A 22,433-nucleotide genomic window follows, 5' to 3' on the forward strand; every position below is an offset into this window, starting at 1 on the left:
ATGGTCCAGTTTTCCTTCAAGCAGCAAGACAAGCCTTCAAGCAGCTGGGTGTCCTCTGGTAGCAGCACAGCAGTCCTTTGAGGGTCCAGTCAGTTCTCTGAAGTCTTTCACAGGTCCAGGAGTACAATGACCAGTTGATCTGTACCTGGTGGCAGCCTTTGAACTGGGGGGACATTCTGGGCTACACCCACATCGAATTCTGGAATTCTGGCTGGTGTCTGGTTTGAGTGTGTGTGCTGGAGGCAAGCCCTTTGGAGTGTAAGTAAGGCAGGGAACAGCTCTGCTCCCAGCCACAGTGGCAGGACGGCCCATCCCGCTTACATAAAGTCCCCTTTATCTCACGGTCTGGTGGAAATATGCACGCCCCAACAGTAGAGTCATTTACAGTTATATGACCCAGGACACTGGCAGCAGGCACCAGATGTCATGGGCAAGAAACTTTCTAAAAGTGGCATTTTCAGAATTGTGACTTTAAATCTGGCTTTACCATTAAAGAGGATTTTAAATTACAATTGATTTTATTCCAAACATGACATTTCTACTTTCTCCCAATCAACAGTTCGCATTTAAAATACGAAATTATTTAGCATAATGTTATCCGATGGAAGAGATAGGTTTTACAGTATCAAAATATAATGTAGGTGTTTTTCAATACCAGGACATGTAAAACTTAAAACTACATATCCTACTTTTAAAAAATACAAAGCACCTTGCCTTATTGCCTTTACAGCTTAGCTTAGGGGTGACTTATACATATTAAAAAGGGAGGCTTAGGCCTGACAAAAGGTTTATTTTGCCAGGTCGAATTGGCAGTTTAAAAGTGCACTAAAGGCTGCAATAGCAGGCCTGAGACATGTTTTAAAGTGCTACATCTGTCTGTGGCCCAATGAGTGCTGCCGGCCTACTAGTAGCAATTACTTGACAGGCCCTGGGTACATGCAGTACCACTGTACTAGGGACTTACAAGTAAATTAAAGATAGCAATCCGGTATAGGCCAATTTTCCCATGTTTGAAAGAAAGCGCACAAGCATTTTAGCACTGTTTAAAAGCGTAAAGTGCAGAGTACTAATGCCGACAAAAACGAATTCTGGAAATAGAAGGGGTGAAGGCAAAAGGTTGGGGCAAGACCCCACCAAGGATGTCGGGTCTAAAGGCACCGCAGAGCAAGATCATCAAATTTTCGTGGCTCATGAAGATCGCAAAATTATAGAGGAGGCTTCATACATTATGGAGGTCAACTCTGGTCAGGCAATACGACCAAAGATATACCTACTACCCCAATCAACAACAATGTTATGGAAGATCTTCAGGAAGAAAGAGAAGCCCCTCCCGGTCACGCTTCAATGACAACCGGAAGAGGGCTTGACTCTCAACCCTTGCTGCACCCTTCCATCTCATACACAGAATTGGGGGGCGGAAGGGGATTTCTCCTTTTGATCCCGCTTCGGGGTCCATGACATCTGATAAATGGGTGAGGCAAACTGTTTGCACTGGTCATAGAATTTGTTCATTGACCGCCTGTATCCCCACCCAAAAAATATAATTATCTCCACCTGAGGGGACTGCAGCAGGGAATTCTCCTCCTCAAGGGAACAATAGAAAAGTCTCCAACTACCAGAAAAAACTGGAATTTCACTCAAGTTTAATTTTGATGATAATATAAAATATGGGACACTGGAAACCAATTCTGTACCTAAGACAGCTGAACAAATATTTGAAAAAAAGTCATTTCTGATGAACCCTGTTCAGGAGTTCCTTTTGATGATCCAGAAAAGCGACTTCATAGCAGCCTTGGATCTTCAAGGCTAATACTCCCACATACCCATCCACTGAAAGTACAGGAAATAGCTGCACCTTTGGTAGCCGGACATCACCAACAGTTCAAGGCACTTCCTTTCACACTAAAATCAGCACATCTTATTTTTTTCCAAGTGCCTTGCACCAGTTGCCACCTTCCTCCGGCCACAGGATCACCAAGTGTATCCTCACAGATGGTGTGCCCCAGAACTTCTACAACACGCACAATGTTAAAACAAAGTCTTCCAAGCCCACTGTCTGACTCAAATTAACAAGGACTCGGAAGGACTTGAAGAATGAAGTGAATCGCAACATGCGTTTCCTCTTACAGATTCCTACATCAGCTGCGAAATGTAATCTAAAAAGTTCCAGGGCAAACTTCAGAAAATTGACTTGGCTGTGTAAAGAAAAAAAGGATGACTTTTGGGCTCAGCTCTTGTATGTGAGCAAGAAAAAGAATGTCAAAGATTTCTGGTCTGAGGGCAACCAAAAGCTAACTGGAGGCTAGAAGGGCACCAATGAAAACATTCCTGAAACTGTTTAGGTCTCAATTTTGTCATTGCACTTTGCAATCGACAATAAACCTGTGACCCAGTTTCCTCCCTAGCCATGTTCAAATGATTACTCTGATACTTTAGAAGCCCCGAAAACTCCTGAGTCTGACCCACCAGAGGACTGCTCAGAGAATACAATCCTTAAGAACTGTGAAATTTTGACAGAAGACTAGTGCAGACTCAAACTTGAGAGAATGCAGAAAGATCGCGCCCTTGGCCCAAATGGGCTGCCGTCAGCCCTCTTTACATGTGACCCCTCATTCTGGGCTATGGCAATGCCACCACTTGTAGGAATCTGCCTGGCAACCAACTGCATTCCGGACTCCTGGAAAGGATTGATTATTCAGCCAATCTTCAAAGGTGGATTGAAATCGGAACCTTGCAACTACCTCTTTATAGTACTCCTTGATAACGATGCTAAACCTTTCGCCAGTCTTCTGCTCAATGACTTCAAAGCCTGGGCAGAGGAAGGACAGAATATTCCTAGAAATCAGTGTGGCTTCAGAGACAACTGTGGTACCGCAACAAATCTGATGATGCTTGCCCTAATGTGCAACAAAACTCTCAGGAATGGATCTGTGCTCTACCCTTGCTTTATAGATTTCAAAGCAGCATTTGACAGCATCTCCAGAGCCTCCATGTGGCTCAAATTGCAGGATTGGGGTCTTCAAGCTAATTTATTGAGATCAGTTGAGCAGCTCTATTCAAACACCTGGGGTACGGATCAAATTAGTGTATGACACACCTGCTGTACGCGGACAACCTTGTGCTGCTAAGCCAAAGTTGGCCTTAAACACCAACTCTCCACCCTGCACTCCTATACTGTTAGGTATAACCTTGAAATAAACCGTACAGAAACCATGATGGTTACCGTCGGAAGGGAAATAGCAGGTCATGGCAGGTGGCACCCCAACGGGGAATAGCTCCAGCATGGCACAGAGTATAAATATCTGAGCATCTATCTGGACAGTCGAGGCACAGTCAAATCCCACTTGCTCTCTCTGAAAAACAAAGGTACCAGCCTGATGTTCATTCGCACTACTCTTGCCTAGACTCCTAAATTGTGTAGAAGGCAAAAGGAATTCCCACACAGTCATATGGGAGTGAAATCATCCTGGGCTTGGAGGCTATGCAGCTGGATAATTCTGTCACTCAAATTTATAAAGCTCCCCTTCAGCTGTCAAAGACTGCTTCACCAGTACAAATGAGGCTAGAGTTCATCATAACAAAGCAGTCTTGGGCCAGAAGCAGCGCATTTCTAAACTTCTGCCATAGGCTTCGACTTGCTCTGCAAGACACTATGAATGCCTCACTCTGGCGAGACCTGGAGAGCTGTGGATCCTCGTCCAAACGTCATACCCAAAAAGAATTAAAAGAACTCGCATGGAGGGAAAAAATCTCCCTCTGCAGACATTCAAAAAGCGCCCTGTGGTTTTCGCGAAAACATTGCCAAGATCAGAAGACATGGCTACACTGAGCAAATGCTCACATGTATGGGCAGTAATTAATTTATACACCCCGAGAATAGGCAGAAATACATCACCTGCACCTGCCCGCTATGGCTAAAAGCCAGATTTGCAGTTCTTCTGCTGGGGGAGTGGAACCTTCGGGCTCATTTCCCTCCATGTTGAAACACTGCAACTCAAGGAGCAATGTGTCGTTTTTGCAGCCCAAGCGAGGAAACCATTCTTCACATACTACATGCTTCCCTGCTACATCTAAGGAGACGTCTACTACACGGAGAATATATTCGCTTGGGAGTCCAGACCTTCCGTCAGGCTGTAATCGCCAGCCTGAACTCAAAGAATACCACACTAAGCTTCAAAACAGTCAAATTTCTCCAGATGACTGTAGCGAAATTGGGCCCTGCAAACACCTTTTTTGGTGCAGATCTTGGCTTTAATATCAGTCCTCCTCATTAACTAGCTGCAACTGAGTATTCGAGGCAATGCAGGGACAATCCATTCCCTTAATGCACTTTGCAATTTTATCGCATAAGTTCCCAAGAGGAAGGTCACGAAAAATACTGCTGCTTGGCTACTACTAAACATTAAACATCGGCTCAGCTTTAGGGTAACTTGTGTAGCCTTTGCATTTGCACTTCTATATCGGCTCGGGCCATCAGAATGACTGTCCAATGATGTTGCAAAATTGGGCCTCGCAACCACCTCCTGTGTTGCAGAACTTGGTAATAAAATCAGCCCTCCACATTTAACACGCTGCTACTGATTATCTGAAACATTACAGGGACAATCAATTGCCTTAATACACTTTGCACTTTTATCGCACAAGTTCCCAAGAAGAAAGTCAGACAATAATGCTGCTCGGCTACTGCTAAATATGAGACATTGGCTGCATCCTTGGGATAATTTGTGCAGCCTTTGCATTTGTACTTTGCATATTAGCTTGGACAATCAAAATGACTGACGTTTGCCCAGAGCTAACGTCTGCAACAACTTGGGACGAACTGTTTACTCGTAAAAAAAAATTAATGCTAGCGGGGTTGTTGGGGCTATAATACCAACTTTTGCACAGATCAAAAACTCATCTTTGCACTTTTTCCTGCACTTTTTGGCACTTTGCTCTATGTTCCTTCAACTACTGTGCTGCTAAGAACCAGTTAATAAGGACAGCTTCTACTGATCTACTGTTAAGTTGTGTCTACAAAAACTACATGTTTTTCACTAATGTCCTCTTAAGGTTTTATCTAAACCCCTTGGGAGAACAAGGGTTCAATGATCACTCGGAGCCAGCATTAGAAGCAAGCCTGGACTAACTGGCTGTCGTTCACTCCCAAAAGTGAATCCTTTGGGGGAAGCTAAGCCAAATCTGAACTACAGCACAGGCCAAAAAACAAAGTTGTCTCTGCACTTTGACTTTTTCATGCACTCTTCTGCACCTTGTTTTCTGCTTCCTCACCTTTTCTGCTGCTAAGTTTCTGTTTTTATGAAGTTCGATTCTCCTGTTCTGCTGCTAAGTCGCTGTCAAAAAACTGCTGTTTTGCTTTTGCCCTCTTAAGGTCTCATCTAATCCCTATGGGAGTCCTGGGGTATCCTTTTATCTTTATTGTGTTTTAATGGTGGTTTAAGGTCTGTTTTAAACTGCTGGATATATGACGTGATGCTCGCCTGTAAAGGTTTTTATTAACTGCACAGTAAATACACTTTATTTGTTTGTACTTGGACTACTGGCTTGTTAAAGCGCTATCAAGGGAAGAGGCACGTTTTTCTACGACAGCCTGAATCAACCTCTTCTGGAACCTGGGTCTCATGGTGAACAGGGAGAAATCATCTCCACAACCCCAGACGAAAATCCATTTCCTGGGTGCTATGCTCGACACGCAGCTGGGAAGGATTTTCCATCAGCAGGGAGAGTTGTAAAGCTCCAAGCTATGGCAGAGAGTCTATTGACAAAACAATTCTGTTAGTCAGACGGTACAAGTCTCTGTAAGGCCTAATGTCATCGTGTATAGGCCTCCTTCTCTTTTGCAGGCTCTAAAAAAAGACCCATCCAACAAGAAGTGGACATGCAATGGAAGCAAGTTGAAGGGATGAGATGGGACGACATAATCCAAGTCACAAGATGACTGAAGTGGTGGAGATTTCTAGAAAATCTCAAAGCAGGTCTCTTTTCAAACTCCAATAGAAAGAATTTTACTGACAACTGATGCATCAGTGGATGGATGAAAAGCTCATCTGCAAGAACCCCTGAATAAGAGTCTCCTGGTCAGATGCAGAAAAGATACTTCAAATCAGTGTGCTAGAGCTCAGGCCATACCTTTAGGACTGCAAGTGTTCCTTCCAAGATTAGCAATTCTATTCAGCCTGGAGAATACAACATTGATGTTCTACAAAACCAAACTAGGGGAAGGCGGTCCCAGCCTCTTTTCAGAAGAAGCCCAACTGCTATAGGATTGGACCATTTCCCACGAGATTGACGTTGCTGTGGAGCACTTGTCTAGATGTCAAAACAATCAGACAGATGTACTATTGCTGATAACTTTCAATTCAACTAAAATCTTTGCTTACTCCTTCCCTCCATTTCCCCTGATACCCAGAGTGCTGAAGAAGGGGAAGATGGATCATTGCACCCTGATCCTTATTGCGCTCGCGTGTCCATGCCAATACAGCGATTTTCTGTAGTTGTCAGCATGTCCGGTCATCTATCTGAAATTGTAATCCAATCTCCTCTCCAGACACCATAAAGAGATTCTGCACCATGACACCAAATCACAGAACCTGCCAGCATGGCACTTGAGCACTTGCAGTTTGATTGTTTAGATCTACCGCAGAACTGTATAAATATTTTATCACTGGCACGCTTCTCCTAACATTAGCATCTACAGGAAGAGCTGGAGAGATGCAAGCATTCATCCTTAAAGAAACTTTCCTCCGGTTCATAAAGGACAGCAACATCCTGAGAGCCAATCCCAGGTTCATACCCAAAGTTCCTGCTGACTTTCATTTGAATAAACCTGTATTTCTGAGATCTTTCTTTCCAAATCCATCTACGTCAGCAGGAACATAGTTACATTCATTGGACTTAGCAGTGATAACTCAGGATCTGCATTGATAAGACATACATTCATCTGATCAGCTATTTGTGTCTTGTAGACAGCCAGAAAGAGTTAATCTCCTCTCCAAACAGGGGATAGCATGTTGGTTCTCAACCTGCATTGCCTTTTGTCACATTGAAGCCAAGCGTCCACTTCAGGGAATAGTGAGGGTGTATTCCACCAAGAGCATGGTTGCAACTGCATCACTCTATGCTAGTATACTCTTGCAAAAGATTTGCCGTGCTGCCACCTGGAAGAGCTGGCACACGTTCATGCAGCACTACTACCTATTGACACAGCAGTGGGAAAGGCACTCCTCAGAAACCTATTTTGATAAAGGTGTGCCTGCTTCCACGTTCTTATGTATTATAATGTCCACTGATACTTTTCTGATTCTAGCATGTCAATATATAAAAGATCCACTGTTGGAGAATAAATTAGTTACCTGCAACTCCAGTTCTCCAAAATTTTAATCTTTTATATATTCCACTTGCAAGTGTCCCTCCTCCCCAGTCAGAGGTTCATTATATACTCCTCCCACACTTGTTGATGCTTCCATCTCATTGGCTGAAGTCCAGGTTGCTTCAAATGAGGTGGATGTGCTACTGAATAAACATCGTTGTGTCAGGTATATGGCCATGTTAACACTGTTTACTCATCAGCAATAGGAGCCAGTGGGAAATTGGAAGGAGAATACTTTCTCTCAAAACTTTTGTGGTTGTGCAATAAAATGCGTTTACTCCTCTTCATAGCCCCATAGTCAGAGACCTCTGTGTAGTTTTTTCATATGTTGGTTCATACACTTTTGAAACGCTGGTCATCAGTGGTGCTAAGGTTTAGCTCTTGCATGTTATCATCTCACCTTTGAATGAGTGAGTTGTATGTTCCTTGTTGGTCATAGTCCACTCCTGTTGTAAAGAAAGTGGCTGCCCCATCTTCTCTGGGACTAAACATACAGGATTCTTTTTCTCTCCTTTTGGCACACCTTATTGGCTTGTGGTCGAGAATCATGCCATATTTTAGTCTATGGGTGTAATAACCTAGGTAATACAATTCTGCAGCCTCACCTACCTGCTTTTTGCATTGCACTCCTTTTGTGCTTTGAGATCTGCCTCTATGGGCCTTCTTTTTGTTACTGTGTCCACTATTAACAGGACGTAGCACACTGTTTCCCATATTGTGCTGCTTCTCTGTAGACTGGTCTCTCTTTAGAGTCTGGCTGATTGCTGATCACCTCTCCCTTCCAAAACTCCAGAATGTCTAAAAACAAATCTTTTTTTTTTCTTCTTTGTAATAACTATTTCTCTGACCTGAATCCACCACCAGAATTAAGTCAAATGCATGCTTTATAAGCACCATAATTAATCATTTCCACAGGTATGAGCAGACAGGCACTCAGGGGCACAGAACATCTACGCGCAAGCCTCCCAAAACGTGACTCTTACTGTACTAGAATGTCTGGAGGAAGGAGCCTCTAGACTGTGTAACTTGTAATATCTATTTTTTCGGGTTTGATTGTCAGCCATGTTAAAACATTGCTAACAAAGTGTTTTTAAATTGCAGCAAGAGAGGGTGACTGATGCATTTGTTGGGTGTCAAGGAAATAGCTGTACAGTATGGACACTTTTAGTGAAGTCTCCAGCACTTACATAAGTGGACTAGTCTCAATATGTAGACTATAGATCCAATTTATGAATGTATTATGTGCTGTTGCACAAAGTTTTGTAACATCGCAGTGTGTGTGATCTTTCTTCCTCTGGTATTGTGCATTCAGTTAAACAATGCTCTGCTTTTACAGCAAATTGTTCCATGTGCGACCAGTGACTCAGACTGATGTGTACAGAGCAGATTCCAAAGAAATTCCTAGGATATTTCAGGTAAGTAGTTAACAATTTGTATTCTCATTTCAGTGTCTCAATAGGAGGATGTTAATCATGTTTTCATTGATAAGGCTTCCATTATAGCTGTTTTAAAGATGTGTAAATTTTGCTTTGAAATGTGTTGTGGTTGGAACTCGTTTCATGTGTGTTAAATACATTATCTGTCACTTGTGCATGCAAGGGACTCCTAAATATGTCATTGCTATCAGTGTGTTCCACCTCCACTTTGTGAGTAGGGTAAGTTGCACAAATATAGGCTTGAAGGAATCTATTGATGTAATTTGTCAACTACAAGAATATAATTGCACATAACAGGATGGTGAAAAATAGACAATAACTTAACAAAAATAAAGCAAACTTAGTTATTACTTTCATCTGACTTGCATGAGTGTAGTCTATGCATTGAGTGTCTTTTTTAATACTGAAGTTAGCATCACTGTCAATCTCTGTGTTTATTGTTGTAATTAAATACTACAAAGTGTGATCTTGCTTGACTATGGAGTTTTATGACTTTGGAGCGGAGTGGCTGCTGGTGAAATGCCTTAGTTAAGTTAGCAATCGCCTAACAGGCTTTTGATGTCGTGTTTGAGTAACTTTACTTTTTTAATGTATTGCACCTGGTGGGCCCAGTCCCAGTGAAGAACAACTGTTGTTTTTCCTAGTTATCCCAAATTCCAGCGTATCTGTAAAACATACTATGGTTGTGGAATGGGGGGTCCTGACCTTCTCATTAATTGAATGGCTACTGTGAAGGTATTTTTAATGGGGTAAAATGAACCTTTTTTGTCTTACTCAAATGTTTATTTAATAGAAGAAAATAGATCATAAAAACTAGATACCATGGTGAAACATTGTTTATACTGTACAGTTGGTTACTTACTTTAATTGCAGTTTCATTAAAATTGACTTCAAATGTATTTAAAACATGGCAAGGGAAAGAGTCCCGTAGATACATTTACTTAATAGAATGTAAAAACATACTCAATCCTCTTTAAACTCTACCTTCCACCTTTGTTGATGGTTTGCCTCCACATAATGTTTAATTTGGCAGGCCACCATGAGATGCAAACAGGTTACTTGCCAGACTCCTGTATTACCGTTGTGTGGCACAAATGCCATTTGTTTGCCAAGCCTGTCCTATCCTCGATGGGCAAGATCGCAATATTTCTTTCTCAGCATGTAGCAACTCAACACCATATCTGAGTTAGTTTCCTGTGCCATCTGGCATAATCCATATCTTAACTCACCGTTATTTGGTCCTGAGCTAAAAACTAAATCGCAAGTTGAACAGTTTGAACCACAAAAACTCTTGCTTAATATTTGTGCTTAACAAGAGCTTGTTCACCTTTAAATCAAAGTATGAATTAACAAAAAATCGTCCAGATTTCATCTTTGCTGTCAGTGTTATGTTATGTACCAGAACATGAGGGGGAAGTAGAGGTTGTAGGTTAGGTTCACCCTCCGCTAATACGATTACTCACCGTGGGGAAACCCTGGTGAGTGAGGGGACTATAGAAAGAGATAATCCTTCCCTTTCTTTCCAATCGGTGTTCTTCAGGATCAAATTGTTTCCGACACCATTTGTTCTTCCTGGTTAGGTTCCTGTTTACTTGACCTGTTCAGGTAGTTTTTTGGTAATAGTGTTATGTTATGGAAAGAATAAAGTGATATATTTCTTGTAACCTTTCTTGGTAACAGACTTATTCAACTCATTCCATCCCCTGATGAGTAAGATGATGGCGTAGCCATGTACCAAGCTAGCCTTCATATTCCTAGCCTAGGATATCAGATAGAGACATCTAGCCGCAGATTCCTTAGCTTGTGAATTCTCCCCAGGCATCTGACTCAATCCAGAATTTTCAGCAGTGCCTCTGCTTACCGGGGGATGGTCTCATAGTTCTGCGATGACATTGACTCTGATATGACGTCAGTTGATACATACAAGTCTAATCCTGTGTGCGGACGTCTGTTTGGAGCATCACGTTTCCCTAGAGCGCCTTCGGGCCGAAGGAGGTGATGGGTGAAATGACTGCTTCCTTGCCAGACGGGTCCATGCTCGGCAGCAGTTAGGCCCTTAGATACAGTGACACCGGTGCACAGCCCTCCGGGCTTTACACCTGTGGCGCAACTGACTCAGGAGCCACTTTGGTTGTTCCTATGGGATATGTTTCAATGGCGCCGGAAGGCTCAGAACTGGAGTCGGTGCCCAAACCTGGTGACAATCTTGTTTTGTCACCGTTGGCGCAATCTGACGCCCTTCTACTTTCTCATCCCGAGGTTGATACGATGTCCTTTACTGAGACGATAATTCATGGGTCTGTGGGTGAACAGTTTGTAGAAGGAAATGAGAAAGAGGTTCCTTTTGTGCATCCAGTGCATAAAGATCCTGCTATGATGGATTGCTGGATTTCTGAGTTAGGTGAAGCCAGTGGGTTAGAATCATCCCTGACTTCTAGCCTTCCATCCCCTCATGCACTTGCCTTGGAAGCCAGCTGTTCCTTGGCAGAAATGGTAAAAAAGGTGGCTGATGTTCTATATTTAACTCTGCCTTTGATGGAGAAGTCTATCGACCCCCTCATTGGGGTTCTTCATCCATGCCAGTCAGCGACTGGGCCAGTGTTACGCTTTTGGGAGGCTCTTAAGATATTTTACTGGAGGCATGGGCTAGACCTGATACTGGTGCGCCTGTGGACCATACTATTGCCCACAAAAATCTCAAGATTCCTTGTACTCCGATTGACAGAGATTCCCGAAAGCAAGACTTGTGGAAAACGTATGTTCTCCACCAGTGCAGCGTTATGTTCCATTAACACAAGTAGCGTCCATTGTCTTATGGGATTCTTTGCGGCAATTATTGCCATTGCTTCTGGATGCTAATAGGAACAAACTGAGTCAGTTGATTTCGGATGGTCAACAGGCGGCTGGGTTAATCATTAGGTGTGGAATGAACACCACCAATTTGATTGGTCGAGGCATGGCGTCTACTGTGGCGTTACGTCAGTGAGCTTGGCTTAGTTCTGCTGGATTTTAAGAGGCAGTCCAGTCAGCTTCAATTGACATGCCATTTGCAGGTGTTCATTTGTTTGAGGCCCATGCAGATGCTGCTTTGCATAGGTTTAGGGACAGTCGGTGTGACTCAGACTCTTAGCCCTGTTCCCTTCTTTCAACTGTTGCTGTATTTTAAGAGAAATGTTCCTGTGTCGAAGGCTTCTCTTGGTTTGTAATTTGGTTCAAAACTGCATTATGGTATGCTTTTGCAGTGTAACGTTCAGCGGCTTATCTGGTTAACAACCTGCCTTAAAGGATTCTATCAGCCCCCACACTCAGAGCCTTACATTGGCTCCCTTTCCGCAAGAAAGCCCTGTTCAAATTTCTATGTACAACTTAGTAATCCCTCTCAGGCTCTAGCCCTTAGTACCTACATAAAGGGCTCGCTCCCTATACTTCCAGCAGAAACTTGTGATCCAGCAACGTATTCTTTCTACGCCTCTGCCGAATTCTTATGGCTAAATACTGAGGCCTGCATTCTCTCACCTGAACGCACTTCATTGGAACAAATTACCACTGACACTACGAACATGTCCTAGCTTTATGGAATTCAAGAAACACCTTAAAACTTGCCTATTCTAAAACACCATCCTTATGCTAGCTATCTGCCTTCCAAGCGCCCTAATATCCCTTCCAGGATGGGTCGTGCGCTGTACTAAGCAATTCTTAATATAACATAACGTCCCCAGATATCATGTATCTGGCTTTGCAGGTCTTATTTTTTTAACAGTATTCTTGCTGTCGATGACAAGTTCTTTCTTTGGGTTTTTTCCTACCCGTAGGTAGGTTTTCTGTTATCACTGCTGAGGAGAGCCTCACTCAAGAGATTTGATTCTATGGTTTCTTTCTCTTGTGAGATTGATTACCTGATTGTAGAAGCATTTGCAGTAGGCTAATTGCCTTTTCGTTTCATTAAGTATGGGTACCTATTGGTGCAGGATCTGACTGTTATTTCATTGGAACTTAAGGTTCGAGGCATATCAGCTGCAGATTATACACTGTGCATAGATCGCCATCTGGTGTTGGGCCCGGATGTTTGCAGTTTGTTTTTCCTCTTGGAAAGTCTTTGGAAGTCACGAGGTCGGTGACTCCTCCTTTGGTTCGTATTGCGCATGGGCTTCGGCTCCATCCTCAGATTGTTTTTTTCCGCCATCGGGCTCGGATGTAATACTTTGCGCTCCGGTTCCGAACTTTTCCAGTTCAACGATCGACGCAAAAATTCTCGCTCATCGAGCTCCTTCAGATAATAAATCATCTTAATCACCTTCTCTTCGGCACTTCTTCGATTCCGGTCGTCGACGGCGGCCTTCGGGCCTATTCCGGCTCCGGTCTCGGCTGATGGAAAGAACTCCCTTCAAGAAGTGCCCTCGATGTGGGTCCAAGTTTCCCCACACCGATCTTCATGAGGTGTGCAACCTCTGCCTCTCCCCTGAACACGAGGCCCGAGACTGTCCCGCCTGCAAGTCTTTTCGGTCTAAAAAGACTATTCGAGATCGACTGGCTAGACGCAACATGGCGCACTCCCCGACCTTCGCTCCAGTCGGCATCTTCGGGGACGACGTCGAAGCTCCGGGACAGCAGAACATCGAAGAAGAGGACGATAACCTCGTCAGTGCTTCCGAGGCCGACGACTCAGATGTGGAGGACATCACCCCGGCGCAGAGGGTCGGGAGTACAATACCCCCTCCCACACCGATACCCAAAAAGGCTTCGGTCACACCTTCGCCTTCGGGCCTAGGCAAGACCAAGGATACTGCTTCTCACACCCCACCTTCGGGCCCGGTAAAGAAGCCTATTAAGCCTTCCGGCAGCTCGGGCTCGAGCCAGCCGACCAGCGGTACCGAAAAACACCCTTCGGCACCGAAGAAAAGATCGGCCTCCATCTCCACATCGAACCCAGTACCAAAGCCTTCGGTATCGAAACCTGCCCTTCCGGTGCCGACCAAACATCACAAGGCCCTCGGCACCGACACTCCCGTGCCAAAGCCTTCTTCAGCACCGACCAAAAAATCGGAGGTCCCAAAGAAGCACGGCTTAGACAAGCCTAAAAAGCCGTCGGCCCCGAAAACTTCGGCGCCGACCGAACAACCAGTGTCGCAAGAACTTTTCACACCGGATCCTCTGCAAAAGACACTCAACAAGGATCCAAAAACTGGACATTTGACATTGTCTTCAAAAAAAGAGACACTTGGACAAACCAGCTCCACCTCCACCTCAAAAGACGAAAGACACTGCTACCTCCCCTTTCAGAGTGCCTTCCCCACCTCCTCCACCTCCTCCACCCTCCCCACCTCCACCCTCTCCACCCCTGCCTCATTGTTCCCCAACCTTGTCTCCTGTCCCAGACGATTTAGGAGACCCTTATTATGATCCAGCAGATGTGCCACAAGACCCGACCCATGGGACGACTATAACAATCCGGACATCCCAGATGTCCCACAGGATGACCTTTACCCATCTAGGCCATCCCCACCTGAAGATTCCTTAGGCTTTCACCACCTATTAAAAAGGGCGGCACACTACCATGGGGTGGAGTTACATACTGACCCAGTGGAGGAATATTTTCGCCTAGACACCTTCGACAATGCACATAGGTCTACTGCCATTCTACCTATGTTAAAGGGAGTAATTAAACATGCACCGGAGGTTTTTAAAGACCCAGTCAGGGCCAGGGTCCTAAACCCCCGTATAGAGAAAAAATACAAAGCCGCCCCCACAGACCCTTCATACATTAAAGGTCCTGCACCATTGGATTCCCTAGTGGTATCTACAGCTAGGAAGCGCTCAAATTCTCAGGCGTCAGGCGAAGCACCACCACCTGACAAGGAGTCCAAGCTCCTAGACGCGTCAGGGAAGCGCACTGCGTCACAAGCCGCCAATATATGGCGTATCGCCAACACGCAAGCGCTATTGGCCAGATACGACGGCGCATTATGATGAGTTAGAGACCATCATGCACCATCTCCCTGAAAAATACAGGAATAGGGCTAATGAATTGATCCAAGAGGGAAAAACAATAACTAATACCTCTATACGCTGTGCCCTAGATGCAGCAGATACAGCCTCCAGGGCCATAAACACCAGTGTCCTTCTCCGTCGCCATGCCTGGCTCAGAGTTTCAGGTTTTAAACCTGAGGTACAAGCCTCTATATTGAACCACCCATTCGACCAAGATCATCTATTTGGCCCAAAAGTTGATGAAGCTCTCGAAAAGATGAAAAAAGATACTGACACAGCGAAATCCATGGGAGCCCTACAGTCACACACTCCTAGGCGCTCTTTTCGCCGCTCTTCCTTTCGGGGCACGGGCAGAGGCTACTCCTCAGATAGTGCATCCACGTCCTACAAATCCCCTCCTCAATCTACCTTCACAAAGGGTTATCAAAGAGGCGGATACAGCGGCAATAATAATAAGGGCAGAGGCAAGACAAATACCGCCCGCTCTGCCACACCTCCTACCCAATGACTTTCCCCCGCTCCCTCCAGACCATACCACTCCGGTCGGGGGCAGAATACAACATTTCCTTCACGTCTGGGAGACAATCACCTCAGACAGATGGGTGACCCAAATTATTCATTCAGAGTATTGCCTAGAATTAACATCTACCCCCAAACATTCCACCCAGGCAACGCCCTATGTCTCAAGAACATGCTACGTTACTAAAACAGGAGGTGATCTCCCTCCTGCAAAAACAAGCCATAGAGCAGATCCCCATAAATCAACAAAATTTAGGGGTCTACTCCCTGTACTTTCTGATTCCAAAGAGAGACGAGACTCTACGACCTATCCTAGATCTCAGACCTCTAAATACTTACATACATTCAGACCATTTTCACATGGTAACCCTTCAACAGGTTCTTCCACTCCTCTCCTAGAACGACTTCCTCACCACTCTGGACTTGAAAGACGCATACTTTCACATCCCAGTACACCAGGCTCACAGAAAGTACCTCAGATTTGTGGTGGACGGGCAACACTACCAGTTCAAGGTGCTCACGTTCGGGGTAACAACAGCACCAAGGGTATTCACCAAGTGCCTAGCAGTAGTGACTGCACACCTCAGAAGACAGCACATTCACGTCTTCCCATACTTGGATGACTGGCTAATTAAAGCCACGTCCTACGAACAATGTGTGCAACACACGGCCGCTACAATCCAACTGCTTCACCAGCTAGGGTTCACAGTGAACCATCAAAAGTCCCACCTGGTACCATCACACACAAAACAATACCTCGGTGCTACCATAGACACCTCAAAAGCCATAGCCTATCCCAATCCTGCCAGGATTGCAAACATACAGGCTCTGCGTCAGAAATTCATATTTCAACACTCTCTCCCAGCAAGAGTGTTTATGCAACTGATAGGGATGATGGCCTCTTGCATTTTCATAGTGCCCCATGCAAGACTCCAGATGCGTCCTCTCCAAGAGTGCTTAGCGCACCAGTGGAACCAGGCCCAGGGGCAACTGACAGATCTGGTGTTGGTAGACGGTCGCACCCAGCGCTCTCTGCAGTGGTAGAACACCACAAACCTTTCCAGAGGTCGACCGTTCCTGGACCCGGTTCCACGAATAATCCTGACAACAGACGCATCGCTCTCCGGCTGGGGAGCTCATCTGTTACATCTCACAGTACAGGGCACATGGACGCCGCAACAGAAGTTACTCCACATCAACCATCTGGAGTTACTGGCAATCTTCCTCGCCCTAAAATCCTTCCAGACGCAGATTTCAGGCAAGGCAGTCCTCATTCGCACAGACAACATGACTGCCATGTACTACATTCAAAAACAGGGGGGCACACACTTTCCACAGCTCTCTCAATTAGCACAGAGCATATGAAGATGGGCAATTCCACAAAAAATCTTTCTCCTGGCCCAACACGTCCCAGGAGTCCAAAACACTGTGGCAGATCTGCTCAGCAGACAAACGCAGCAGATCCACGAGTGGGAACTTCACCCACAGGTTCTTCACCTGTTCTTTCAGATGTGGGGGCATCCACAGATAGACCTCTTCGCCACCCACGAAAACAAAAAATGCCCAAGCTTCGCCGCCAGATACCCACACCCATTGTCCAAAGGCAATGCGATATGGATGAACTGGTCAAACAAATTTGCATACGCTTTTCCACCTCTCCCACTAATTCCATTAGTGGTGCGAAAGCTACAACAGCATTCCCTAACACTGATCATTGTAGCTCCAACATGGGCCAGACAACCGTGGTACACCACACTGCTGGAACTCTCCGTAGTACCACACCAAAAGCTGCACCTCACCATGCCTCCTAACCCAGAACCATGGAGAGATCAGACACCCGGACCCAGCTCAGCTCAACCTTGCGATCTGGCTCCTGAGGTCCTAGAATTCGGATACCTTAACCTTCCCCCTGATTGCATGAATATTATCAGGGAAGCTAGACGCCCTACTACTAGGGCATGCTATGCTGCAAAGTGGAAAAGATTTGTTGTTTACTGCCACAACAACACAATCAATCCTTTAAATGTGTCCATACAGCACATCATATGTTACTTGCTCCATCTACAAAGGTGTAACCTAGCATATACTTCCATTCGGTTACACCTCGCAGCAATTGCTGCTTATTTACAGAACAGGCAGCACCTATCACTTTTCAGGGTGCCTGCTATCAAGGCCTTTATGGAAGGCCTCAAAAGAGTAATTCCACCCAGAGTACCACCCTCACCTGTCTGGAACTTGAATATAGTTCTCACAAGGTTAATGGGACCCCCTTTCGAACCATTACATAAATGTGAGCTGCAATTTCTCACATGGAAAACAGCTTTTCTAGTGGCCATCACTTCCCTCAGAAGGGTTAGTGAAATACAAGCACTCGCTATAAAGGAACCTTTTCTCCAAATGCATCAGAACAAGGTTGTACTCCGCACCAACCCAAAATTTCTACCCAAAGTCATTTCTCCATTCCATTTAAACCAGTCGGTAGAATTACCAGTCTTTTTCTCACAACCTCAAACCGTTGCGGAAAGAGCTTTACACACACTGGATGTTAAAAGGGCCTTACTTTACTACATCCAAAGAACACAACCTTTCAGAAAAACCAAACAGCTATTTGTCTCTTTCTCTCCACCACATAAAGGCAGCCCTATTTCTAAATCAGGGATAGCTAGGTGGATTGTAAAATGCATACAGATTTGCTACCACAAAGCAAAACGAACACTATCTGTTCCCCCTACAGCCCACTCTACAAGGAAGATAGGGGCTTCTATGGCTTTTTGGCACACAGTCAGTTTCTATAGTGGCTCCATGTTCTTCGTGGAACATTTCACTGAAGAAACTTACTTCCACGTGCCGGAGGGGACTTATATGACTCCATTGACATCCGATCTGGAGTCGACAGCACGAGGCCAAAGACGCCTTCATCTGGCACGCATAGATACTGCTGAAAAATTTCCAGATCCATTCTGACACCTGGGGAGAATTCACAACTTAAGCAATCTACGGCTAGACTATGTCTAGTAACTTGTCCACCAAAACCACTTGCCAAAGCAGGCTGGCTAATACTTCAGTTACGTTAGGCCCAACGTTGAAATGTTGCATTGTTATAAATCACAATTACACAATTTTGGTTCGCCAAGCAGCAAAACATCACCTGCCATTAAAGATCCACTACATTGTGCAAAGGTGAACCTGCAAGGCCAAACACATGTACGATTAAACCGTAAATCTTCTACTAGTCTGTTATTGCTTCCGACATTTGCCACTATATTTCCTACAGAATCCAGAAACATCATAATCTTATAGTTATCAGGAGCTGCATATTTATGTTGTTTTTGAAGATAGTTTGGAACATGCTACCAGGAATCTAGCGAACCTCCAGGCACCCCAAATAGCAATGAAAAGATCACTCTGATTCATTATTTAGGATCTGTTATGAGTGCTAGGTACGTACAGTGAAAAGTGTTGGATCTCTAAGCAAAATTTCTTCCAACTGAGGACAAAAATGATCCATCGTACATTTATGCAGTTTCAAGTTATACTACGTTTATTTGTTTCAAATGCAGCTTTTACAACCAGTTTTACTTTTTTCTCAGACACAGTACTCGAAACATAATGATTACCCCTATTAAATATATATAAGGGTTTTCTCAGATGTATTTTTCCTGAGCCACGTTCTGAGTGATCTAGTGAGTGGGTAGCAAAGGTGTACAGATAGCCTCCCACCTTATTAATGGCTTCCCATCGCTGTAATCAACTGAAGGGCACCACTTAGTAAGGATTCAGCAACAAAGGAAATCCTTCTTAAGTATTGTCTCAAATGTGACGACCAAATACTAAGTTCACCTATTCATTACAACACCAAGCACAGACTTCTGCAGCTAATACATCAACTTGGGACTTTATTTCCTCAAATCAGTACAAAATAGTTGCTCTCACTGTGATGGGTTAGTTGAAGGTAATTTGAAAGTCTCCTATTATTCCACCCTGTTCTGCTTACGGTGGTAATGGATTTGATACGTCATACAATGTTAGTGTTCACTGTGTTTGTGGAGGATGTATTGCTGCTAAAAGTTACATGCGATAGCTCAGTTTAAGGATAGGATGAAAAAGTGATGCAGCCAGTTTGAAAGGAAACCTGTTCTCTGTGCAGTACGTGGTTGTTGCAGATAAGAATATTTTAGGCACTGACAAAAAGGTTGTCTTTGATTAGCGTGTCAGTATCTGATTTGACAGGACCTGATCTAGATGAGAAGACTATAGCATATTTCTACAATGCCTTTACGTATGAGAGAAAACTTACCTTGTTCATAAAATATCTGGAAGCTGTCCAAGGCTTGAGATGAGAGAATGGCTGGTTTGTAAACCCTAAATCAGTGGTTCTTAACCTGTTGTCCAGGGACATCTAGGGGTCCACGATGTCTACTCAGGGGTTCCACGACTGCTTAGAAAATTAAATACTTTAAACAGATTAATAAGGTGTTTATAAATGAAGATGCTAATTGTAAAGAAACTTAAAACTAAAAAACTTCTAAAAATGGGAAGGAATTTGAAATTGGAGCCTAAACATTCAGCTAGTATCCTCAGATTGGTTCATAGGAGCAGTCTATCAGAAAATAGTATGGGTGACCTCAGTTGAGTTTAGAAGAGGTTAACTTTTGCATTAAAATAAAACATATTTAAAAAAAATATATTTATCTGCACATTTTTTCATAATTTGTCTATTTGTTAGATGAGTGATTGTTTGCATATTTTTGTGTATTATGTTGTGGTTGAAATCCTCAAAATTGCTTATGCCAGAGTCCCTGAAATCAATAATGAGTCTGTGTCCCTGAATGCTAATAATAATAAATCAGTGGATTCCAGTAATGACTAAGTGGGGTCCACTTGTGTCAAAAACGTAAGACCGACTGCTCTACTTGAATAATTTAAAACTCCTGAAGTGCCTTGATATGAATAAAAGTAACTTGTGCTGGATTGTCAGTTATATTAATACTTGTATTCATTTTTTACTTGTTTTTTGTTTATGGTTTGAATTTCATGTTGTTATGTATGTTGTCTAATACGATAGCATTGGCTGCTTTATTAGTTAATGATAAGGCTTTCCTACCCATCATGTCCTCTTCAGTTCTATTAAAGGCAGTCATCTCTGGATGACTGCCTTTAATAGAAGCATGAAGAGGGACTATCAAAAAGACCTGCATTGGGGTGTTTTATGGGTACATGAGAGCCCCATTCAGCCTACAATTTATTAATTCCTGTGAGCATTGTTGTCTGTTTGAACTTAGATGACCTAAAAGGTTGAGTGTAAATATTCTCATGGTATTGTATTTTTCTGTGGATGTTGTGTTTTAAAATGATTTTATGATTTGTTAGCATTTACAAAAATGTACCAAAGGTCTTTGCCCAGCTGTGTCTTGATGGCAACATTTGGTGATGCCGCCCCAAATTATACAGCATCTATTGAGCTGACCCAGTTCTTCATGGAATAACGTTAGTTGGCATGTTCATTTATGTGTGTAAATGTGCTTGTGTGGTTAGCACTTGGTATTGTCTCATTTCTTTGCAAACCAATTCTTTTCCGTGCATAATTAATTTTGTTTTGTCATCGTTAGATTTTATATGCAAATGAAGGAGAAAGCAAGAAGGAGCAAGAATTCCCAGTGGATCCGATGGGAGAAAAATCGAATTACATTTGTCATAAGGGACATGAGTTCATACCAACTTTGTATCATTTCCCGACCAACTGTGAAGCCTGCATGAAGCCCCTGTGGCATATGTTCAAACCACCGGCCGCCCTTGAATGCCGGCGCTGCCACATAAAATGCCACAAGGATCACATGGACAAGAAGGAAGAAATCATAGCACCTTGCAAAGGTACTGACAGAAAAACTTGAACTTGTCCATCTGTGCCGTTGGGAAGAGTTTCTGAAACATATTTGTGAGGTATATATTAACCAGAAGTTTAGCTGTTTCAGACAGAGGTGTCTGCAGACTATAGCTTGGAGCTGGTTTTATCTTATTTGTAATACACATTTTTAAAAGAAATAGCAATTTAATAGTTTTCTGAACTTTTTGATTATAATTATACATAGCATTGTTTCAATGTGACGACTTTGTCACAGTTATGACAATTAGATTCTTCAAGTCTTTTTTTGGGTTTTATTTTTACATACAATTTTTGTTATTCGGATTTCTAAGCTATAGTTCCTGATCCATGAAATGGGTGGATATTTATTTTCCACCAGTCAGGAAATATATTGTATAATGGTTATGCTAGAAACAAGGCAGTGGTATATTTGCAATTATGCACTGTTACATTTCAGTGTTTTACACTTTCATTCTATGCTTGTGTAAGTATTTACCCATGTTTTCTACTTTTCAGTAAACTATGATATCTCTACGGCAAAGAATCTACTGTTATTAGCAACTTCCACAGATGAACAGCAAAAGTGGGTGAGCCGTCTGGTGAAAAAGATTCCAAAAAAGCCTCCAGTGCCGGATCCATTTGCTCGATCGTCTCCTAGAACTTCCATGAAGGTACAGCCAAACCAGTCTATGCGACGGCCAAGTCGACCGGGTCCTCCAAACAAACCCAGGTAAATGCATGATAAAGAATCAAGTAATGTGCACTGTTTTGAAAAAAGAACATAGTGGTTCAGGAAGGAAGACAATGTGAATTTCGTAATCGTTAAATTGCCTCTAAAAACAAGGTAGGGCATTTTGCTTGGTACTACAACATATAATTTGATTTGATTTTTTTTATTTTCACCATTTTAATGTTTAATTCATTACTTTTCGCTTTGGTGAATGAGTCCTAAAGTAAATCTTATCTCATTCTTTCATTTTGTCATTCTTTAACTTCCGTAATTTCAAACTTGTAAGTATTGAATACATATTTTAGTTATTATGTAACTGTTTTACATTTATTATGTACATTGTACATACCTTAATGTTTCTAAACAGAAGGTAAATAATTATGTTATAATTTCCTCCCTATCCTCCTATTGTAGATTAATATACTTTTGGTATCAGAATGCTTATCTTCTAATCATATTGTATAAATAGGCTTGACCCCCCCAAAACACTTGTGCGATCCTTGACCCCTACTGAGGCTTATGCACAGA

General features: G+C 43.3%; 1 protein-coding gene across 5 annotated transcripts in view; it reads left to right on the forward strand.

The window, feature by feature from the left end:
• The window catches only part of ROCK2 (Rho associated coiled-coil containing protein kinase 2), a 531,243-nt gene that overhangs the window by 474,806 nt on the left and 34,004 nt on the right, over positions 1-22,433 (forward strand). For all 5 annotated transcript variants that reach the window (XR_014962943.1, XM_085610696.1, XM_085610694.1 and 2 more), the window contains 3 exons: positions 8,706-8,784; positions 20,922-21,183; positions 21,692-21,905. Coding sequence is in view for 4 of the 5 variants with exons in the window: in XM_085610696.1 (XP_085466822.1) it covers positions 8,706-8,784; positions 20,922-21,183; positions 21,692-21,905 (555 nt within the window). In the remaining variant the exon portion in view is untranslated. The remainder of the gene's footprint in view (positions 1-8,705; positions 8,785-20,921; positions 21,184-21,691; positions 21,906-22,433) is intronic.

This window comes from Triturus cristatus, chromosome 6 (genome assembly GCF_964204655.1).
Source record: "Triturus cristatus chromosome 6, aTriCri1.1, whole genome shotgun sequence".
NCBI lineage: Eukaryota > Metazoa > Chordata > Amphibia > Caudata > Salamandridae > Triturus > Triturus cristatus.